General features: G+C 38.4%; 1 protein-coding gene across 5 annotated transcripts in view; it reads right to left on the bottom strand.

The window, feature by feature from the left end:
- PLCB4 (phospholipase C beta 4) overlaps positions 1 to 13153 on the bottom strand; it is a 91993-nt gene extending 78840 nt beyond the window's left edge. For all 5 annotated transcript variants that reach the window (XM_074151046.1, XM_074151047.1, XM_074151048.1 and 2 more), the window contains exons 1-4: positions 13070 to 13153; positions 9437 to 9517; positions 9089 to 9148; positions 7615 to 7758 (exon numbers count right to left, since the gene is read on the bottom strand). In XM_074151046.1, coding sequence (XP_074007147.1) covers positions 7615 to 7758; positions 9089 to 9148; positions 9437 to 9517; positions 13070 to 13153 — 369 coding nt within the window. The remainder of the gene's footprint in view (positions 1 to 7614; positions 7759 to 9088; positions 9149 to 9436; positions 9518 to 13069) is intronic.
- Between the last annotated feature and the right edge of the window lie 7204 nt (positions 13154 to 20357).

The following is a 20357-nucleotide window of genomic DNA, read 5'->3' as shown; positions in this document are numbered from 1 at the left end:
CTATATCATCTTAGGCGAGGGGACATTTGTAGGAAATTTCATGATAAATGCCCAAACAAGTCTTACATATATTCAATCTCCTAGAACTGTTGAAATTCAACTATCATCATTCAACTATCATTAACTATCTATGTTCGGGGGGGTATTTTTTGTGGTTTGTTTGGTTTGGGTTTTGTTTTTAAACAGTAAAATGTAACACTACTGCTGCATTCACACTGTCACAGCTATAAAAAAGTTCATCCTTGTATGATCTGGATTAGTCTGCAGTACCTTAACAGCTACTCAACCTTTCAACACTGACCAATAAAGTAAACTAGCACATGCACTGCAAACAAAAAACCCTTGCAAAATTTAATTATGCAAAATATGTTGTGAATAAACTTTCTTTCATAAATCTTTTTTTCTTTTTTGGCAGCATTGGCAATGTCACCATTTCAATAGGAAAAAAACACACAGAGATCCATTCCTATTTGAAGGCAACGGACTGCAACTACACCAGATATAACAAAATCTAATATTTAAAAGTAAGGTTACCCAGGACTCAGTTCTGAAGCTAGTCCTGTACATCAAGAACAGCTACCAAAAAAGGAACACTGCTAGAAAAGAAACAAGTATAGAGAGAAATCAATACACTAACCACTTACAAAGTAATTTCTCTGCAGGAATTGTCCTGATGATTCCCACTTTAGAGGGCTCCCTGACCTTTTTTCAGTGATAATGCCCTTTCCTGATAGGGATGCCATATCAGGAACTGCATTCTCTTACACCAAAAAAGCACAGAACTACAGCCAAACACTGATGAACCACAAAAGCATCACATCTCTGCTGGCATCAAGCAAGAGAGTAGCCTAAGAGTCTCTGTCCATCTATGAATCATCTTTCCATTGGCACAATGTCCCCTGGGCAACACATGGCAGTTTGAGAGAAACATTTGCCTCTCTGTTCCGCACCACGCAGCTGCACTACAATGTAGCATCTGGCTGCTTGTACTTCAGTTTGGGGCTAAAGTAGCTTCTGGAGCGTTTCATCAGATATTCCCTGCAGTTACCAGCTCGCCCCAAATTAACTAGGAATAAGAGAGTTGAGGAAAAAAAAAAAAAAAAGCTTCTGGATTGTGAATATACTATATAGAAGCATAATGACATAAGATGAGAAAATTTCCTCATCCATAGATTAATATACAGGTTCAGTGCAACACATTCAAACTCTTTGTCTGTCTGAGCCAGAAGAGTCTCCAAATAACAACCATCTTCATAATCACTTTTAAGGCACTGTGATCCAGACCACAGATCCTCACAAAATATCCAAAGCCTGAATCCTCTGACAAATATCAAGCTGGCAATATATTGTTTTCCTGACAACAAACCGTTCCCAGGTTTAACATACACTTGTCTGATGTCCTTGTGGAAAGGATGAAGGAAGAGTTCAGATTTTTCTCAGCTAACATGCTATGAAGAATATAGCAGCAGCCTTGCTTGTATGCTATGACAGCACTCCTTATTGCAGATGAAGCTGAAAGACCCACAAAGCCTATGGAAGTAAACAGGGATAAAGATCCTCAGTTCTCTTCTTTTGTGCTCAGCATTTCCGAATCACTACCTCTCCAAAGAAGGAAAATCCTATAACAAGATCAAATTCTGAAATAAGGTAGATAGGAAACACTTCACTTGGGTTGTACAGAAAGTAGAGTTACAAAAAGTTTTTGATAGAAATGCAGCATACATTTGATTCTTACTGATGCTAGTCCTAAATATTTTCTGATTATCGAAATATGGCTCAGGACCTTTGATCTGTCAATGTAACTCCTGAATGGCTCTCTACATACCAAGAATTATTCCAGATTCATATAAAAGAGGAATTTCGACCCTGCTATCTAACCCTAGAGAAAAAACAACCATGAAAAGAAACAAAACCAAAGACAAGTACACCTTAAACGCAGACCCTCTGGCTGACCCAAGAGGACAAAATCTAAGTACACTGCAGGCTGGAATAAGCAGACTGTTGTTTTTCTCTCACAGGATCCAACATTGTCAAATATCTTTATAAGGAGAAGGTGCACGAAAAATTGATCGAAGAACCACTCTCTTGGCTTTTGCTGTGGTACTCAAATGCTTCTGAGGCACTTAGTGACCTTGTGTTAGCCAGAGTTTGAAGATGAAACACAGGCAGCAGTGGCAGGGCATCAACCTTTCATTTAGGAGCATTGAAAAGGGCAAAAATTGCAAAAGGCTAAAAATCACTGTAACCTACAGCTCCTGAAATTCTAGACAAGGTCACCCATGGCTTATTTATAGATGAGGTCAGTATTATCCAAACCTCTTGAGATGATTTTACCTTCACTTTTTCAGCGAAGGTACTTTTTCCTGTATCCCCACAGTTGCACTCTATTTAATTCAAGCATTGGGAATGCAGGGGAAGCAAGGAGGCACTGCCCTCTGATTTTGGTATTCAGTGCATGTGACTGGCTGTCAGAGTCAGGAGCTTGATAGCTTGAAGGTTCAGGAAACCCACAGAGGACAAAACTGTGTTTCCCAATTCTTGCTAAGACAGACACAGGCTGGCAGGATTCCCTGCTACTTTGCCCTCCTTCAGCGATGCTGTGACCAGTAGATGTCCCTCTTCTCTCAACACAGATGTTTCAGAAGTAATTTCTGTTCTATGAAAATTACCATACCTCTAACATAAGACAGCAAAAGCAAGGAGACTAGACTGATGATGGTGTAAAACCTATCCCCTACTTCACCAACTCCAGCACAGACTTGCAGGATATTGCTGTGAAAATTCTCAAAGTTAAATGGGACTCTTCCTACTTTCAAGTATTCAATCAGAAAAGCTGAGGCTCACGCAAACACTCTTGTATCGTGAATCGCCTGATGCGTCCAGACCCTTCAACAGACCCTTTCCACCCCACAATGACTTTTCCAGCATTGGAGGGCTCTACTCTGAAAGCGGCTGGAAAACTCACTTTGGCTGCTTTTGTATACAAAGACAAGCATAGTGGAGCTTTACACAGTGAAATCGATCTCCTGGCTACAGAGAACCAGGGCTGAAGTTTTCAATTTACTGATAACTCCAAGTGGCATAGCCAAGAAAGAACATGAAGAAGCAGAAAAGCAAGCACCATTGAAATCAGAGACGCTTAAGTACAGGCAGGATAGGATATGAAGATTGCTCTAGAGAGCATGGTATAACATACTTGGCACAGGGCAACCTGAACACGTAAGCAGCTGTCATACATTTAAGACAGTCATAGTTCAGAAACGTTTATTACATAGGCTATAAGACATAAGCCATATACTAACATAATGGGACATAGAAAGCAGCAGACTTTTAGAGTTCTGTTTAAGGATATTCTGCAGGTTTCTTGGTAAGTTTCGCTTCGAAACATCACAACAAACCAAAGCTATGGGAAAACACAACTATTCTGTAATGTGACTGTGGGATATTCCTGTGCGAATATTCTGCTACCTTCTAGTTGCCCTCTCAGCAATATGGTTTGTGCAAATAATTAACAGCTTCTTTCATGGAAAAAAGTCAGGGTCAACTAAACCAGAACTTTCTGGTAAGTCAAAAAGAGCCACACAGTAGAATAGCAACAAAAATGATCAGCCTGAAGTGCTTCATCTTACCAAAAGCATGGTGCTCCATTTAACAATTTTAAACAAACTGAAATCAATTTTAAAAAGGAAAATACTATTCCAACTGAAAAGCTGACAAGTTTAAGAATGTCACAATGAAATGGTTTCAACTGCAGTCATCTTCAATACCATATTATTATTAGTTGTATGACAAAGCTTGCATTGTTTGTTAGCATATGAGTAATAAAGCATTTCAGCATGTGCTCCTCATTCTGGTGTCTCACAGGTTAGCCATCAATGTGTGATTCACTGTCTCAGTGACTAATACACTTGTAGAAAATATCTATTTTCTATCAAATCCAGCTATGCCAGTATAAAAGGTCACTCCATTCTCCTTCCTACCCTGTCTCTCCTGTGTCTGCTCCCATCCCTACCTACTGCCAGAGGAATCGTGTGCATCAGCACTTCCCAGAGCCAGGTTATCTTAAACACTGGTGTGAACTTTGCCCCTAAACAGGTGACATGAATTTAATGCTATGGCTCTTCTGTGAAGTAAATCAGGAGCGTTCACATAAAGTCCTTGCCAGCAGGGCAGCGGGAACAGTACTTTCTGGCAGAAAGGCAGAAACTATCAGCTGGAGAGATGGTCCTTCCCAACAACACAGCTGGACATAAGAAAGAACAACTGTCAGGACAAATTTACCCCTGGTAAATTTGCAGTAATATTAAAGAATGTAAAAAGAGCTGACTTGACTTAGGTTAATCTTTTAAGTTAAACTCCTTAATGAATTCCCAAAGTGGATGAGCAAAGAAGACAAGACGACCAGATTTTGGGTTGCTGAACTACAATAGCTTTATTGGATTTATGCCAACTTTGGACAGGCAGCCTACATGCCATGCGCTAAGGCCTCTCATCAGCATTACATCACTTCTGCACTAAGGAAATTCACCCCCAAATACTTGCTGGCCTTTTCAAATGTCCTAGATTGAGGAAAGCAGATTATCAGATTACTAGGTCACAGAAAGTCCATCTGGGAAGTAAAAAAGAAAACTACACACATAAGCTCACACCTCTAATATGTGTGTGTGTGCGTGTGTTCTAATTTTAGGTCACAGTAATTTATATGAACTGATTTAATCTGGATTCCAAACATTAGATTTTAAATTCCCCCTTTTACAGTCACTCTCTAGTACCACAGTGGAGTTGCTTGAGGAGTGGACCATGACAGCTGCTTGCCATCAGAGACAGAGTACACCCTATTTTGTGGTTGTTTTAAGAGTGGAAATGAAAACCAATTTTTCAGATGAAAACACCAATAAAATGTAAGTAGATAGAATGTAAATACCAGAGCTGGAGCTTGGAGACAAGCAGAGAGATAATAAACACACTCTTGTTGTTGGAATAGCTACACTTGGAGCTCAGTGATGACTTGGCCAGATCTGCCGAGCTCATCGCCACAAGGGGCAGAGGAAGGTGGGGCTGTCCCAGTGCAGAGATGATGACAGATGACAATGGACAGCTTGTGACAAGCTCTGCCTGGAGGGGAGGGTTCACCACTGCCCACAGTGGGCAGCAGCTGCTCACATGCTCACCTGCCACAGCTGGGGCACCCCTAAGGGACTGCCCTCACACTCTACCACCATGTCCTATCCACCTGGCAGAATCTGCTTCCCACCGATACCACTCCTTACATGGGTAGCTTGAGGAAGCCAGGAACTTACATTAATTTTCTTCTTTGCCGTAGTTACTCAGTCCCATCTACAATCCAGCCTTCAGTGAGTAACAAGTACTTCTTGTCCAATTGCAAAGTACTATCTACAGAAGAAAAATACCTTTTTGACCTCTTTCTGTCACCACATAAAAAGGGTATGGGCTTTTGTATTTGGATCTCTCACCAAATTCCCTTGTTTTGATCTATCCCAATCAGGTGTCAACCAATCCTGACCTTGGTTTATCTGAGAAAGGGCCAAAAAATCTACAGCAAGTAATGCTTGCCTTCCCCACAGCAATGGTGGAGGGAAACAGCAGAAACCACCATAGATTTATCACTTACACATATCTGGGCTGCTTAAGTCACAATCACTGGCCCTTCTTCTCCAAATTCTTGCCTCTGTCGCTTCACAAGGGGGGAATTACTATTGCATATGGATTAAATCAAGATCTTTTTTGAACTGCAGTAGTAGCTGCATAGCTACTTAATGCCATGTAAAGCCTCACTTCTTCTAGAGGAGATTTACCATGTCCCAGAAGAAAGATGTCTTCTCATGAACAAACCAGGAAGAACTAAGCAGGAAAAACTCTATATGCAGATAACTCCCAGAAAATTTTATTTTAGCACAGAATTACAGTAGCAAGTCGATTTACTCACTAAATACAAAAGCTCAATACAGAACAGGCCAAATGACTTCCCATATGCCCATATTCCTAGTGAAAGTACAGCTTCAGATGCAACTTAGGAAGTTCTACGTTGTTTTTGGCTTGATCTACTTTACCTCAAAGTAGATCTCTCCCTCTCCCTTGTGCCTCAAACTTACCTGACCAGGTGGATCACCACTGTTGACAAGTTTTGGATATATATTTTGGTGGAAAGACTCCCAAATGCAGGACTTTCACATTTATGGGCCTTTCAGAGCCTACCCACAAGCTGACTGCAGTATTACGCACCATTTTTGGTGAGCATCTTGGCAGTTAATGAAGCAGTAGATCTTTTAGACAGTATAATTGGCTCACCTGTTTTGACAGTCTATGTAACCAGCCAACATACTCCTCACAAGCCAATTAGTCTAATACACTTTACTGAGATCTAAGGAGGCTAAAAAACTTAACTCTGACTTTTTTGTCCCCCAGAATAAATCAGAGACATTGTTGGCTTAAGTATAAAAATGAATGCTGCCAGCATCTCCTTTTCTTTGCTTCTTAAATGTTTTAAAAACATAACTGTGGTACGTTATTTCCCTGAAAGCCTGCTGAAAACACAGTAAAATCAATTTAGTGTACCCATGTAAGTTATACAAGTATTTCTCCTATCATGGAGTTTACTCAGTACTGCCAGTGTTTAAAGAGGTATGGATCCAAAGCGATGAAAAATCAACCAGGTCTGCCAAGGGACTTCATGATGCTGCATTCAGCAAACAGATACTCAGTTTTAAAGGAGCGGATTTAGCAGGTGTGTGTTGCTGATCACTATTCAATGTTTATCTCCCAGGCAAAACAGATTATAATACACCCTAAGTACATAGAATCAGAAAAGTAAAAAAAAAAAAAAATGTGTATTTTTAAACTCCCTTGAATCCCTGGATCTAAGCTAGTAGTATATTATCAGTACTCTGGATCAAGTTTCTCAGAGCTGTTTACAGCAGACAGATTGAGTACCAGGCCTTGGTGGAGCCACAGAACTTGCATTGTGAACTGCAATCTTAAGCTCTCAGGAAAGACGGCGTGTAAAAAAGCACCATTGTTTTCTTAAGACTGTTGCATGTCAACGGGAAACAGAAAAGAACCTGAGTACACTGGAATCCCCCCCTTTAACTGTACAGAATTTTCTTTCCTGTTTTTGTCTTTTCAAATAGTATGAATCACACAATACAATTAGGTTATTGCTGAACAAAACTTCGGAGGGCTGAGCTCCACCCACCAGGAAAATGAAAGTAATTGCACTTCCCTTCAGCATCCCTCTATGTTACAGATCCACTGCGTAACCGTTAAGAGTCTGCTGTGCAAGCCTCACACAGAGGTACTAACCAGCTGAGGGAATGCTGTGTCCTATATTTAATGGTCTCAGTGCCTACTTTTGATAAATCACCATGCATGCAGAGGCTGATAAAGCAACTATTTCCTTTCACCATGGCACACGGACATACTACAGAATGCTCCAAATGGATGTTTGCTGTCCTTTTGTAGACTGCGGCAGCAGACATTAAAACAGGTATTTCAGTCAGCCAAGCGGGCTGACTTACTCAGGAAAAACAAATTAGTATGGCTAAGGAGCTTTTTTTTTTTTTTTTAACTCCCACACACTGTTTAATTGTGAAATACCTTGGCTATTTCTGTGTTTTCTGCTACCATGAAAGTGAAGCTGATGTTCACCAGATCCGTACCACTGCAAACACACACTATTCGTCCTTCCAACTCATTTTCGGATTTTCCAACAGCCTCAAGTGCAGTTAGTATTTTGGGATCCTGTTAAATAGAATAAATAACTTGTTACTTGTTAATTTTCAATACTTTTGTTATGCAATACACTACAGTAAAGATGCATTTCCATCTTCATATGTATTAACCTTTGCCAATCATCTTAAATGAGTGCTTTCACTTAGAATTAACATGTAAACCTGAAAGCCAATATATTCTGACAATTAGGAGCATGATTGTTAGAACTCAGAAGTAAATTTTAAATATATTTTATAATGTTAAATTAGAGACTACATATATTTTCATCACAAAAAAGAAAAATTAATCACTCCAAGGACTGGAAGTAGAGGAACAGTAGTAATCCTCTAAGTAAATTATTCCAATCTAGTTAAGTCCATAGCTACTGAGAATTATGATCTGCGTGACTTTCTGGCTGTTTCTTAATGACACATTGTACAAGCTGAAGTATTTCTGCTGAGGGTCGATTTAACGGGCATGAAGAGCAAATTACCTATGTAAAGACAGAGGTGAAGTCTGAAGCATATTGGTATGGTTGTCAGCACATGAAGCATGGGGGTTGTCTGCAACACCACTTCTCATGCCCCTTCTCATGCCCCTTCTCTATGGGGGAAAGATTTTAGTCTACGGATTCCCAAGAGAACTACTGACAGATAGTCATCTACAGTTAACACAGAAACACTTAACACATGAAAGTGGAAATGCAGAGGTGTTAACAGATATCTTGCTTCACAACAATTCCTCTAAACTAAAGGCCCGGAGGAGGGAAGCCCACGATCAACTTCAGAAAATCTACATATTCCTTCTGAAGAATACCACTGAAAATATTTCCAAAGTTTTGGGTTTCTCCAGAACTCCCAGCTAGTACTTCTGTTGATATCCTTCAAAATGGCAGACAGTGACCAGCTGGCCTCTCTGAACATCTAACTGTATGAAGAAGTATGCAAACAAAACTTCCTGCATTTTATATCAATGAAGCAAGAAGATACAACATATTTTAAACAGATAGGAACAAAATTTGGAATATGAATCATTTTATTCCAGATCCCTAAAACAAGTATCACAACACGTTGCTACAAAATAATTTAAAAATCTTGATACATACTCTTTAATATCTGTTCAACTTTCACTGCACCCTGAAACCTGAGCACTCTACTGCATTGGAAAGACCAGATGAGAGAACCTTACCACTGCCATCACACCGTATTACTTGACTTTAAACTTTAAAATTTTAGACTGAGATTGTGAAATAAAAGCTGTGTTGCTCGGATTTTTTAAAGAAATTAACTTCATCCTGCATTTCACCTTCAGTTTAAATATTCTTTGTTTAAATGAAAAATATAAACTAAATACAGAGTACCTTTGGTACAGCTCCAAAACGAACACTGTTGATCAGGGAGCATTCTAATACCTGTCCTTCCTGAAATGGCAAAAAAAAGGTACAAGTTCAAAGGTCTGTTGACACATGGCTCCATTAGGAATTGCAGCAAAATTAAACAATGAATCTTATTGGCAAACACTATTAATTAACACTAAGCAATATATTCCCCTTTTATATCAGTTAATCCCCTCTTAAATACTTAACTTCTGTCAATTCTAGAAGACTAGAACTAAGGCTAGTTTTTTAAATAAACTAACACAGTATTTTAGATTTTTAGAAACTAGCCAGAGTATAAACCAAGTGCAATACATTCCTGATGTAATATACCTTTCCTTCACTTTTCCAGCTCAGAAAAAAGCCAAATTCATCCACTTGGAAGAGACAGTTGCTTTCAAAGACAAAAGATTCCTATTGAAAAGAAAATATGACCATTATTTTAGTCAGTTTGACAACGGCAGAAATGTTCAAAAAAAAAAAAAAAAAAGATTGTTACATTTCTCCCCAAATACCTTCCTGGAGAATTTGCTATTCCCAATGCAATCAGAAATGAGGGAGGCAGTCTTTTAAAAAATGGTAATTTGTAATGATTTGTCTTTTTGCTGCCATTTGAGACATTAGGATGCACTTAATTAATATTTTCCTACTTCTTGGCAACTATGTAGATTTGTGGCTTTTTTTTCATAAAAGCAGAGATTCTTACCTACTCAAAAACCTTAATGAAATGGAACTTCAAAAAATTATTGAAAATTAAATGCTTCAAACTACGTAAAGGTTAAAAATATGTAATTAGCCAATACTACCTTCAGGATCAAATCACTACATTTTATTTTAACACCCAGAATTTGGCAAGCACCACTTTTCTGTTAGACTATGACAGTATGCATGTTCTGAGCATTTTGTAGCCAGAGTATCTGCCAAGCAAAGTTTGAAGGGTATTGATTTGTAGAGAAATCAGGAGTGGCATACCAAAGGGACTACACAAGGCAAAAAATCAGATTAGCTGAATTAAAAAAGAAGTTTCCTCCACACACCTCTAACCTCAATTAATGCATCACAAATTAAGCTAAAATGCAGGATAACGCTGTGCAGAATCAATCACTTTTTAAAGAAAAAAAGGATCCAGGACTTCCTAACTTCCTTAATTGAAAACCAGCAAGTATGCGTGCAGACTACAGCACTGCTTACTGTTTCAGAGATCACTGCTTTGTTCTTTGTTTCTGAAGTGCCACATCCTCTCCTGTGCACATAGCAAGGGCAGCAAGCACATGAATTTGCACAGCTGTTTTCAGAGCAAAAGGTCTTGCATACAGCACAATTTGGATTTAGGTAACAACACCAGGTAAAAACTCCAGTGCCCTCAATGCATGAAGCACACTTTAAAGTTAGTAAATTTACCCAGGACAGTTTGCTCTCACTAGATTACTCTGAGGCAGGCCCCCAGCCTGACCCAGGATGAAGGACATCGTGGGGCAGCCACATGGACCTTTTTTTGACTCTGCCATGGAAACAAGGGCATTGTGTGGGCTAAGGAATGGTCACATTCCATTCAGGTCTTATTCTGACCTGGCACTGGGCATGAAGGCAAGCAAATTCGTGCATCCATGGTTGGGTAATGTCCTTGAGTCCTCCTAGATGGGCACAGCCAAAGGGGATACGTTATGTTTGGGATAACTGCTCCTTTTCCCTGGGCACATTCATTATTGAAGGGTGTCTACCGTTTCTGGATAACATTTTAGGTCCTCAAACAAGATTCACAGGTTTTAAGGACTAAGTTAAAACTGCAGTTTTCCATCCAAGTAGCAAACAACTATGTTAATTTTCCAGGCAGGGGAGCTGAGATAGAATGTATAAAGTTGCTGTAGCTCAGTCTGAGCCAACACCGCTAGGCATGAATTTCCAGCGTGCACCGCTCTGCCCATCTTTCTCCACCATGACTTCTATTTTCCTGCCTTCACCCTAGTACTCATCCCTCATGAAACCTACTTGTTGCCAGACACCTCTGATTTACTAGTTTTACAGCCCTTGGAGTCCTGTTTCATATAATAATGTAGCCTGCCACCAATCAAAATTAGTGTCTCTTGCATTTCCCAGAAAGGTTACTCACACAATAAAAGGCAGGCAGTTTTTTGTCATTTATTGTGTCCCCATCTATCAAAAAAGCTCTTGATACACTGAAAATGTTGTCTTCACAAAGGTGTCTATGTAAACTGCACTCATCAAATTACTTTTTCTGCAATCTGTCTTCTTGCATGGTAAAAAAAAAAAGCACCTGCCATCAGTCCATGTCAATGCAGCATGACCAGTAAGACTCCTAACCATGTCTGCTTTTTATTTCCTGTGTTTTGCTGAGATAACTCTGTTCCAGGCTCAAACTTTTCAGCAAACTTGATAATGCTTAGCTCAAAATATATTTCCGTAATTTTGTAATCCTTCTGGTTAAGGGACCCATCTGTCAGTAAAAGATGGATCAAGACACTGCTCCACATGACAATGACCCAGATTTTTCTAGCCACTCAATGAAACCTGGGCACATAAAAGACCTCTCATGCTGTACTAGAGCTGTGCAATCACCCAGACCTGTACCAGGATTCCCTGAGCTCCCAGTTCTATGACCTTAGTTCACTCACGATTTCTCTTTTCCCCAACATGACCTTTCTGTTAGGGTGGGGAATTAAGCACAGAATTTCCAGGAAAATTAGAAGCCTAGATCTGAAACATTTTTCTTGAAAACTGCAGGCCCTATAAGGATTGGATCTTGCTATGTTTGCATAGCATTCCTAAAACTATGGTCTCTCTCTTGGATAGGCTATCTAGTTACTACCACAACACAATTAAATAATAGCCTATGCATATCATAAATCTGATAATATCAAACAGCCACACCATCAAATGCTCACTGTTTACAGGTTACAGATTTTAACTTCTGAGCCACTGTTGGTTTTTTTTTTTTATAGCCCTTGGTGATTCCTGTAAAATTGCAGATAAAATATACAGTTAGTTACCTAAGTGAAAGCCTTTTAATGTTTCTGGAACAGTATTTGCTGATGAAAAATAAAGCTTTTATGAACTCCCTTTCTAAGGAATTAAATGTCTACTAGTATCTTCTTAGTTTATCCATCCCCAAAACTGAAAATAGAAGGTAAAACAACTATCCCTACTCTTGGCAGCCCTCATGATAAAAAAAATACCTTTTACTTACATTTCAAAAGAGGAAAATACTAATATCCCTGAAGGCACGTATTGGGATATCTTCAATTTTTAGAGATTTCTTGTCCAAATAAGATTAAAAATAGACCCTGATAAAATTATTCTCACAGGCATATCAATGCTGAGTATGAGGTAAACGTCTCAGCACTTTATTTCGACTGTCTGTGTAAAATACCCTGTTTTGCATTCTTTTAATAGATTTGGATTAAAGCACAGCTGAAAGTGGGATCATAGTAATCATATTTCAGATAGAGTACAGGTTGATTTTCTCAAGGACATAAAACGACTCCAGATCTCAAATGATGCAGTTAAATCAGAATATAAATGTTTTGTGTTCTCTTGTTTTACTTTGTGAGATGCAGGTCCTCAGTTTATGTATTAAAAGACAACATATTCTCCCTCTCCACATTTTATAAATACACAAAAACCGGAAGGATGCACTTTGTTCCGTAATGTGCTTTATGAATCTGCAAAGACGAGAGCTTTATGCACATTACAGCTATTTTGATCCAAATCTCCCTTTCTATTGCTCAGGGCTTATTTCAAATCAGAGGGATTAAATGTATTTTAAAGTTATTTCTTTTGAAAGCAAAAATCTGTATAGCAATAAAGTGTATTGGTATTTCCTCCCCACACACATTTCTGGAGTTATTTTAAAGTTTATTTATATACAATGAAAGCAAAACATGAAATATTCTGTAACATCCGTTTATTTAAAAGAGAATAGTAAATGAAATGCAACTGGCCTCTTACCTCTTCATATCTATCAAACACAGCTCCATCTTGCATATAAGAGGGAACTGGCTTCTGCCAGTTAAATTCATAAGGTTTTGCCATGATTATAGAAGAAAAACCTGAAATGGAATGAAAAAGCAGAGTTCCATTACTGTCTTTTAAAGGAGTATTTCAAAGTCTAAGCAGGGAGAAAGGTGACTTTTAGCTTTTTCTTTTGCACAAAAGTATTAAAAAGTCACAATGCATTTCCAAATCAAGAGTTTTCGTCATGAAAGTATTTTTGTTTCATAACTTTAAAATGAAAAACACTTGTAAAATGTGTGTCTGAACTTAATTATTTGAAAAAAGCTTGCACTATAACATTCGTTTAGTTTAAATATCTGCTACATTACTTCTATAGCATAATGAGGCTGGGATTAATGCAGCCCAAGGTGACACACAATACTACAACCTGCAATATACACAAGTGCTGCTTTTTTGCAGAAAAACATCAGATCCTATGCAAATTTTTTTTTTTAATGTTCTAAAATGCATACTACCTAGGCAAACCATATTTACTCAGTGCTTTGTGTTTAATATACATGGATTTTGAAATAAAGTCCTGGGTATTTTCAGTGGTATTTTATACATAACTCAAGATATGGATAATGTATAGGTCAAAATTCACAGTGAAAAAAACATGTTTAGGGATATAGGGCATTAAATAAAATTAGCTAGTAGTGTTGTGCATTTCTGCAAGTTTAGGAATGTGAGCAAAACAGCTTAGAATATGACACAGAAGCCATAGCATACGGACCTTACAATAAAGACTATCAAATTATTCAGTACCCTTTCCAACTCCTTGGTGCCTTATAGGTTATGCTGCTTTACACCAGAAAATGTCCCAAATATGTACTCTGAAACACTTATGTTCACTTTATCTGAAGGGAAGTGCATCTGCATTGTTCCTGCTTACTAACACCACCTAGGACATGCAGTATCTTGGTTATTCCTTCATCCGCTGGACCAGAAAGTTTTGCTTGAAAGAAAATACACTTGACAGCAGTAAAGTAAGACTGACTCACAGATGTCAGCAAATCATTCCATGGAACGGTATAGTGAGGATGAATACACCACACGGTCACGATAATCTGACCCCATATGCTATTGCCTGTCTCGCAGGTGAACATCGCCTTACCTTGCCCTTGCCTGCTTGTTCAGGCCCTCCTCTGACAACTGACAACGTTCATCTACTATTGACCATCTCTAGCAGTACAATGCACAGCTAAACAGAACCAGTACAGTTCTTACTCCCTTACAATGCAGGCACCCAGCCCAAGCAAAGTTTGTCTAAGTGAGAAGGATAAAAAGCATACATAAAATTCAAGGGAGAGCATGACAGTCTCTGCAATCTATGCTATGCAAACCATCTTCATAGTGTTTGTATATGCCAAAACTCTGAATAGTAGACTAAAATATTACCAGTTAGGTAACAATGCTTCCACAGTGTTCTTAGACAGAAACGTCTACTTTGACTGAACTTAAACCCAGAATAAATGCAAGTGTTTTAAAAAAAATTAAGAATTTTGTACTATCCTCCTTCTCTGTCTTGTTTTCATTCGTGTAAAAATGTTCTAACAAGAAAAAGAACAACAAAAGAACTCAGAGGATACTGCTAAAAGCCTGTCCAACACCAGCCTTAAGAAAAGTTACTTTTGACAGTTTTCTACCGAAAAAATATTCTTACTACTAAAAAAATGCAGAACACATTTTGATGCTGCCCATGTCTATCTCCTGCTCTTTTTTCGCCACTGATACAAGAATATCAAAAATACATATCACATTTCCAGAGTCTTAGGAATAAGATAAATGAATTGATTCTCCATAACTACCAAAAATACAATTTGACAGTTTTTTATATATATATATATCACTATTAAGTGTTCACTTCGTTGAAAATGGGAAGAAAACTCAAAATAACAAAAAAAAAAAAAAAGAGGCTAAAAATACATGACAAGGAACTAGGGCCAAGAAGTGATCAGCTACATTTAGTATCTTATCAGAATCTGTCTTTTCTTTTTGCCAGTCCTGTGCATTTGGCTCTTACCACTCTGTAAAAGAGTAATATCATCTTCCAGATCCTTTCAGGAAATGTGCCAAATTATTGAATTTTTATTGTTTTTTAAAAATACAATTGGAATTTTAGGGTCTCTTCCAGTTTAGGTCAGCATAGAGCTGCTTTTTCCTCATTCCATGGAGGAAGCTGCATGGTAAGAGCCACCCCATTGCAGTAGCACGATGGCGTCTAGGTTCTATACAGCTCACAGACTTCACACTGTAGCTCAATATAATCACAACACCTTGAAAACTTAGTGCTTGTTCATAGATGAAAGCTACATTTAGAGAAATGCAGCTTCAGAAATCTGTCTTCTGACTTCGCAGGCTTTGCTAACAGCAAAGTTGAAACCAGAACCAACGAAACCCCATACTATACAACAAATCCTCAAAGGTCTTGGAAAAATATCCCTTACATTTAAAGGAAACTGAAAACATTCACACCTGAAGTGCTAAACACTCCATTTTTATGGCATGTTGACCGTTCCCTTATCTGTTTAAATGACTTTAACTATCAGAATGTTCCCAAGAAGAAAAGTTACTTCAAATACGACGGGCAGTTCATGCAGCAATACGTGCTGCCAGCATGTGAAGTCCTTCTGGGAAAAGCAGATGCATTCTGTGCTAAAACATAAGAGATGTGATGACACTTTTAAGACTGCGAAGAATACTCTTCCACAGTCCCTAGCCTACATGCATGGCCTTTAGTCTTTTTTACTGACATTGAACCCAATACAGACACAGATTTTAAAACATACAAGCTCTGCAACTGCTCTGAACTCCTGTATAAGACACGTAATAACATTCTGTCCAGCATTTGGCACTCTGAATCCCGGATGTAAAGAGTGCTTGAATAAACACTTATCTTTCACAAAAACTAATTACCTTAGCACTGCAAACATACACTTTTTTACCAATTTGAACTTTGCCAAGTTCATCATCCAGTCACAGAAATATAGCTCTGTAAAAATACCTCTTTTACAGGTATCTTCTCTTTGTCTGCATGTTCACACAGTCTAATGAAGTTGTCTCATTACTTCATCACTGATTAATTAAATATATCGAGCTCTTCAGTTTCTGCTGCAATGGATATTTTTCAAATCTTGGAGTCAGCCCGAGCCCTCTCCACTTTTCCAGCTGCCTTTCTGAAATCAGGTGTCTGGGCCAGGGGACAGTAGCTCAGCACAGTCCTTTGTCATACAAACCAGAGTTACAGTCTTTCTTCTTATTTGCATAACCTTGCATTTAGCTGCAAGAAAACACGCTTGATTGCTCATAATTTATCAAGCAATCAAGTTCTGTCTCAGAGACTCAAGCTCATTGTTATTTATCATCTTCCCAATCTCTTCTCTAGCTCTGCTCTCTCACAGGTCAATACAGTTTACACATGAACTGAGACAGATGAAGTGTGAGGGAAAGATGGCTTGAGTACATCTAGCAAGGAGTCAGATGAATTGTAAAAAACCAAGAATTTTAAGCCATATGCTTTGGCAGCTGTGCAGAAGGTGAAGAAAATTCTCTCTGCCTTTAGAAAAGTGCTTTTTAGTCTCTCACATTTCTTACGCTCCTCTCAAAAATCCATTCTTCCGTAACCCTGTTAGCTTTTAGGATCACCAAAATAAAATACAAAATATTCCCCTGTCACTCTTTGGAGCTCTGTTAATTTTCAGAAATTTTCAAAGAAAGTAAAACCCAAACCAACCCCACCCATCAGACCCAAACAAACATGACATTCCAACGTTCATATGGTTGCAAATATATACACGCATATACCCTCACTACGATGAGAATCAAGAATTACTCTCTTTAAAGAAATTTAATAATAAAGAACTGTGTGAAGATTCAACGGGGAGAGAGAGAACTTATAGGAACTAAATTTGAAGACAGTAAAATTTTCTGTCTTCAAAAATTAAAATAAAAATCTTCTCACTGATTTAGGGTTCTTAAAGTATAAAAATGCCTCTGAATACATACCGTTCACAAAAGCAGAAAGGACACTCACATAAAATACACCTCAGAACTTAATCAGTGATCACAAGGGAGATATAGATGAAGTCTCACAAGTACAGTAGTTAAATGCCTTTTGAGCTATCTCCCTTTCTTTCAACACTGATTTATGCCTGAAGACAGGATTTAGATCACATGAAAAAAAGCATCTTTTGATTCACCTGGAGTACCCAAAGAGCGAGGACAGAAAATTAACCTTATCCAGAATAGCATTATTTAACACAGAAGTCTTCCTCTTTTGTAACCTTGGCTGTACTAAGCTAAATCTGGGGTGTGGGGGGTGGAGGGACTATAAATCATGGGGTTTTTCCTTTCTTTGACCAAAAGAAGGACAAGGTGTGGCTGAACAGGAGGAGGAAAGGATTCTGTTAATACAAAGCAGACAAATATTTGGGGAAAGAGGTGATATTCTAAACTAACATACAGGGCTGGCTAGCATGACGGATAGGATACTCCTTGGATCCCATAAACATCCTGTCAATGTTGAGACACTGTTGGAAAGGACAGCAGTATTCCTTAGAGCTGATCCCCCCCACCAGTCTAAAACACAGTAACTCGCAATTTCCGCAGTTTGCTTAGCCCCAGATATTATAAAAACACTTGTACATTTTTTTTTAGTAATTATTATTTTTGCCCCTGGAAGGAAACACTATTTGCTGAGTGAAAAGTGAGGAGGCCCCACACTCTGTGTATGCCATTTCACCACTTAACATCTTCGAATCACACCACCTAAACCTGCAGCACCAGTTACTGGCTGTGTGAGTTTCAAGGGCAAAGTATAAGCATGCACAGAACGCTATACTGAGTTTACTAATCTTGCCCAGGCAAATACATTTTTCTTACAGATACAAGGAAGCAATTTAAAAAAAAAAAAACAACACACAAAAGCAATGTATTTCCCACTCTTCCCCCCCCTCCCTTTAAGTACATATATCCTTCACCACCACTCCTCTTTGGTAAACAAGGTTCTTCATAACAAAGACAACCAGATCTCCATCAGTAGACCTCTAGAACTTTTTGGTATTTTTATGGAGTTCATCCTAGTCCAGAAAGTCTACCTGCAGTGTTGCGGACTAGACTGAGAAACTAGCTGCCTAACGCTAAATAGGCCATGCAACACTGAAATTCTTAAAAAATGCCCCCTTCATCTTTTAACGAGGCTCTAAAGCACTTTCATATTCAAATACTACAATTGTTTCTAGAGATTCACAGGAAGAAAACTCAGATCGCCATGCGTTCACTCCTCAGCGTCAAACTTAATTGGTCATAAATGTCCCAGCATTACACCATATGCAAAATACCGAGACAGGGTATTTTGTAAACAGAAAACTTTGGCTTCTACACTAGAACTTAAAAATTCAGAGTAAGTTTTAAGAAAATTTAGAAAATAAAAGCCACTACGGTATGAGTCCTATGTAAAAAGTAACGGTCAGAATCACACTGCTGAATTTCTGCAGTATCCACACTACACTGTAAAGCATTTCCAAGACTTCGCAGCTCTCCAGGCTCTTCCACGGTCAAATTTTGTTGTTGTTGCTGTTTTTTCTTTTTTAAAAAGAGTGCTTTTTCAGCAGGTTATTTTTAAACGCATTATTCCCACAGCTAATGCAAGCAAATTCAAACAGTTCTCCCAAAAACAAGGTCCAGAAGCAACAAAAGATACACAACAGAGCTCAGGTGCCTGAACATGTATTGTCTAGTAATGGCCTCAATTTCCACTTTGTCTCATTTTCCATTTCATCTTAATTGCTGGAATGCACTGGCACACAGGGGCAGCTGAGAGGTTAGACCAAAACAAGAAGTGCCCTGTTCTTAACTAACCTCTTCAGCATTTCACACAAGTTCAGTAAGGCTGCCCACTGCAGACCTCTGCTTCAGGCTAAGAAATGAGTGTATCTGCTGCTGACCGAACAAAACAGCAAGTGCTTATCCCATAGTGCTGAAAATGAGACGGTCCTGCCCTAACTTAAGGTCCAAACTGCGGTTCAGTCATCACCTCTGATGACAGCCATTATCTCTAACAAGCAGAATTCCTACGACAGACCATAAGACCCAAACATGACCTCCCAGCTTCCTTCTACGTTTTTTTGTCCTAAGGCCTTCCTAGTTTGTTAATATCTACATTTTTCCCCAGCCTTCCCATTCATTCTCAAACTTGCATTATCTGCCATAAATGCTTACCACCCATCCTTTGGAGGGCTGAGGGGCGTTCCCCTTTCTGAGAAGCTAATAGTATGGAAAGAGGCATACAGGTTATGTAAATAAACTTATTCTGGTACGTTTGCGACAGTATAACACTGTTATAAGACTATGTTCTGACAATTAGAAATATATTTAAATCAAGCCATTACAGAAATCTTTCTAGTCAGATGATTCACTCAGGTCTAATTCCTCACAAACTTTTAAATTAATTTACTTAGTGGGAGCCTGCCTAACAGGAACAGAGGCAAAAAACTAGGAGTGCATATCGGTTTGGCTCATGCAGTGCAGAACAACAACTTAACCCTGCACATACACACAAACCTCATAAAAAATAATCTTAAACAAGTGTTTACAATAGCATCAGGAATATTTCACAAAAAAAGAAAATTTCAAAATATTCTGTACAATTCTTCCACAGAGGTCGCTATAAACTCAGTTCATTAATTCTCAAAAATAACTGTGATACAACAGACATTACACATTCAGTAAATTCGATGCAAGAAATAGATTACTTCTTAAAAATTATTTTTTTATGTTGTAAAGAAAAAAATAAAAAGCATTGATTACATCATAATGTTAAAAGACAGCTTAATGAGACTAATTCTAACACAGAATCAGCAGAAAAATCTAACAAGAGAAATGCTTATATGTAGTGGAGTAAATTCCAAATTCCACCCCAAAACAGAAAACAAATCAATACCAGTAACAACAAAACCATCTAATTTTGTCACCTTCTCAAATGCCAATCGTACTCGTCGTGGTTGCCTCTTTCATCAATAGAGCTGAATTAACTGAACTTAAATTAAGGGCCTTTCTTCCCATTTCTTTCCACCCTATTAAGAAGCCTAAATTTGATGGCATGAATGTCACTCCACTGAAAAACAGGAATATAATTAGCCCATCTCATCCTCAGAACAAATACTTGTAATCCCGAGAAGGCAGATTATTTCTACACTCAGCAGCAACACAGTGTCACTGGAGCAGATTTTCCCTTTTGAATCGA

This window comes from Numenius arquata, chromosome 7, assembly GCF_964106895.1.
Source record: "Numenius arquata chromosome 7, bNumArq3.hap1.1, whole genome shotgun sequence".
Taxonomy (NCBI): domain Eukaryota; kingdom Metazoa; phylum Chordata; class Aves; order Charadriiformes; family Scolopacidae; genus Numenius; species Numenius arquata.
This window is presented reverse-complemented; position numbering and strand designations above follow the sequence as displayed.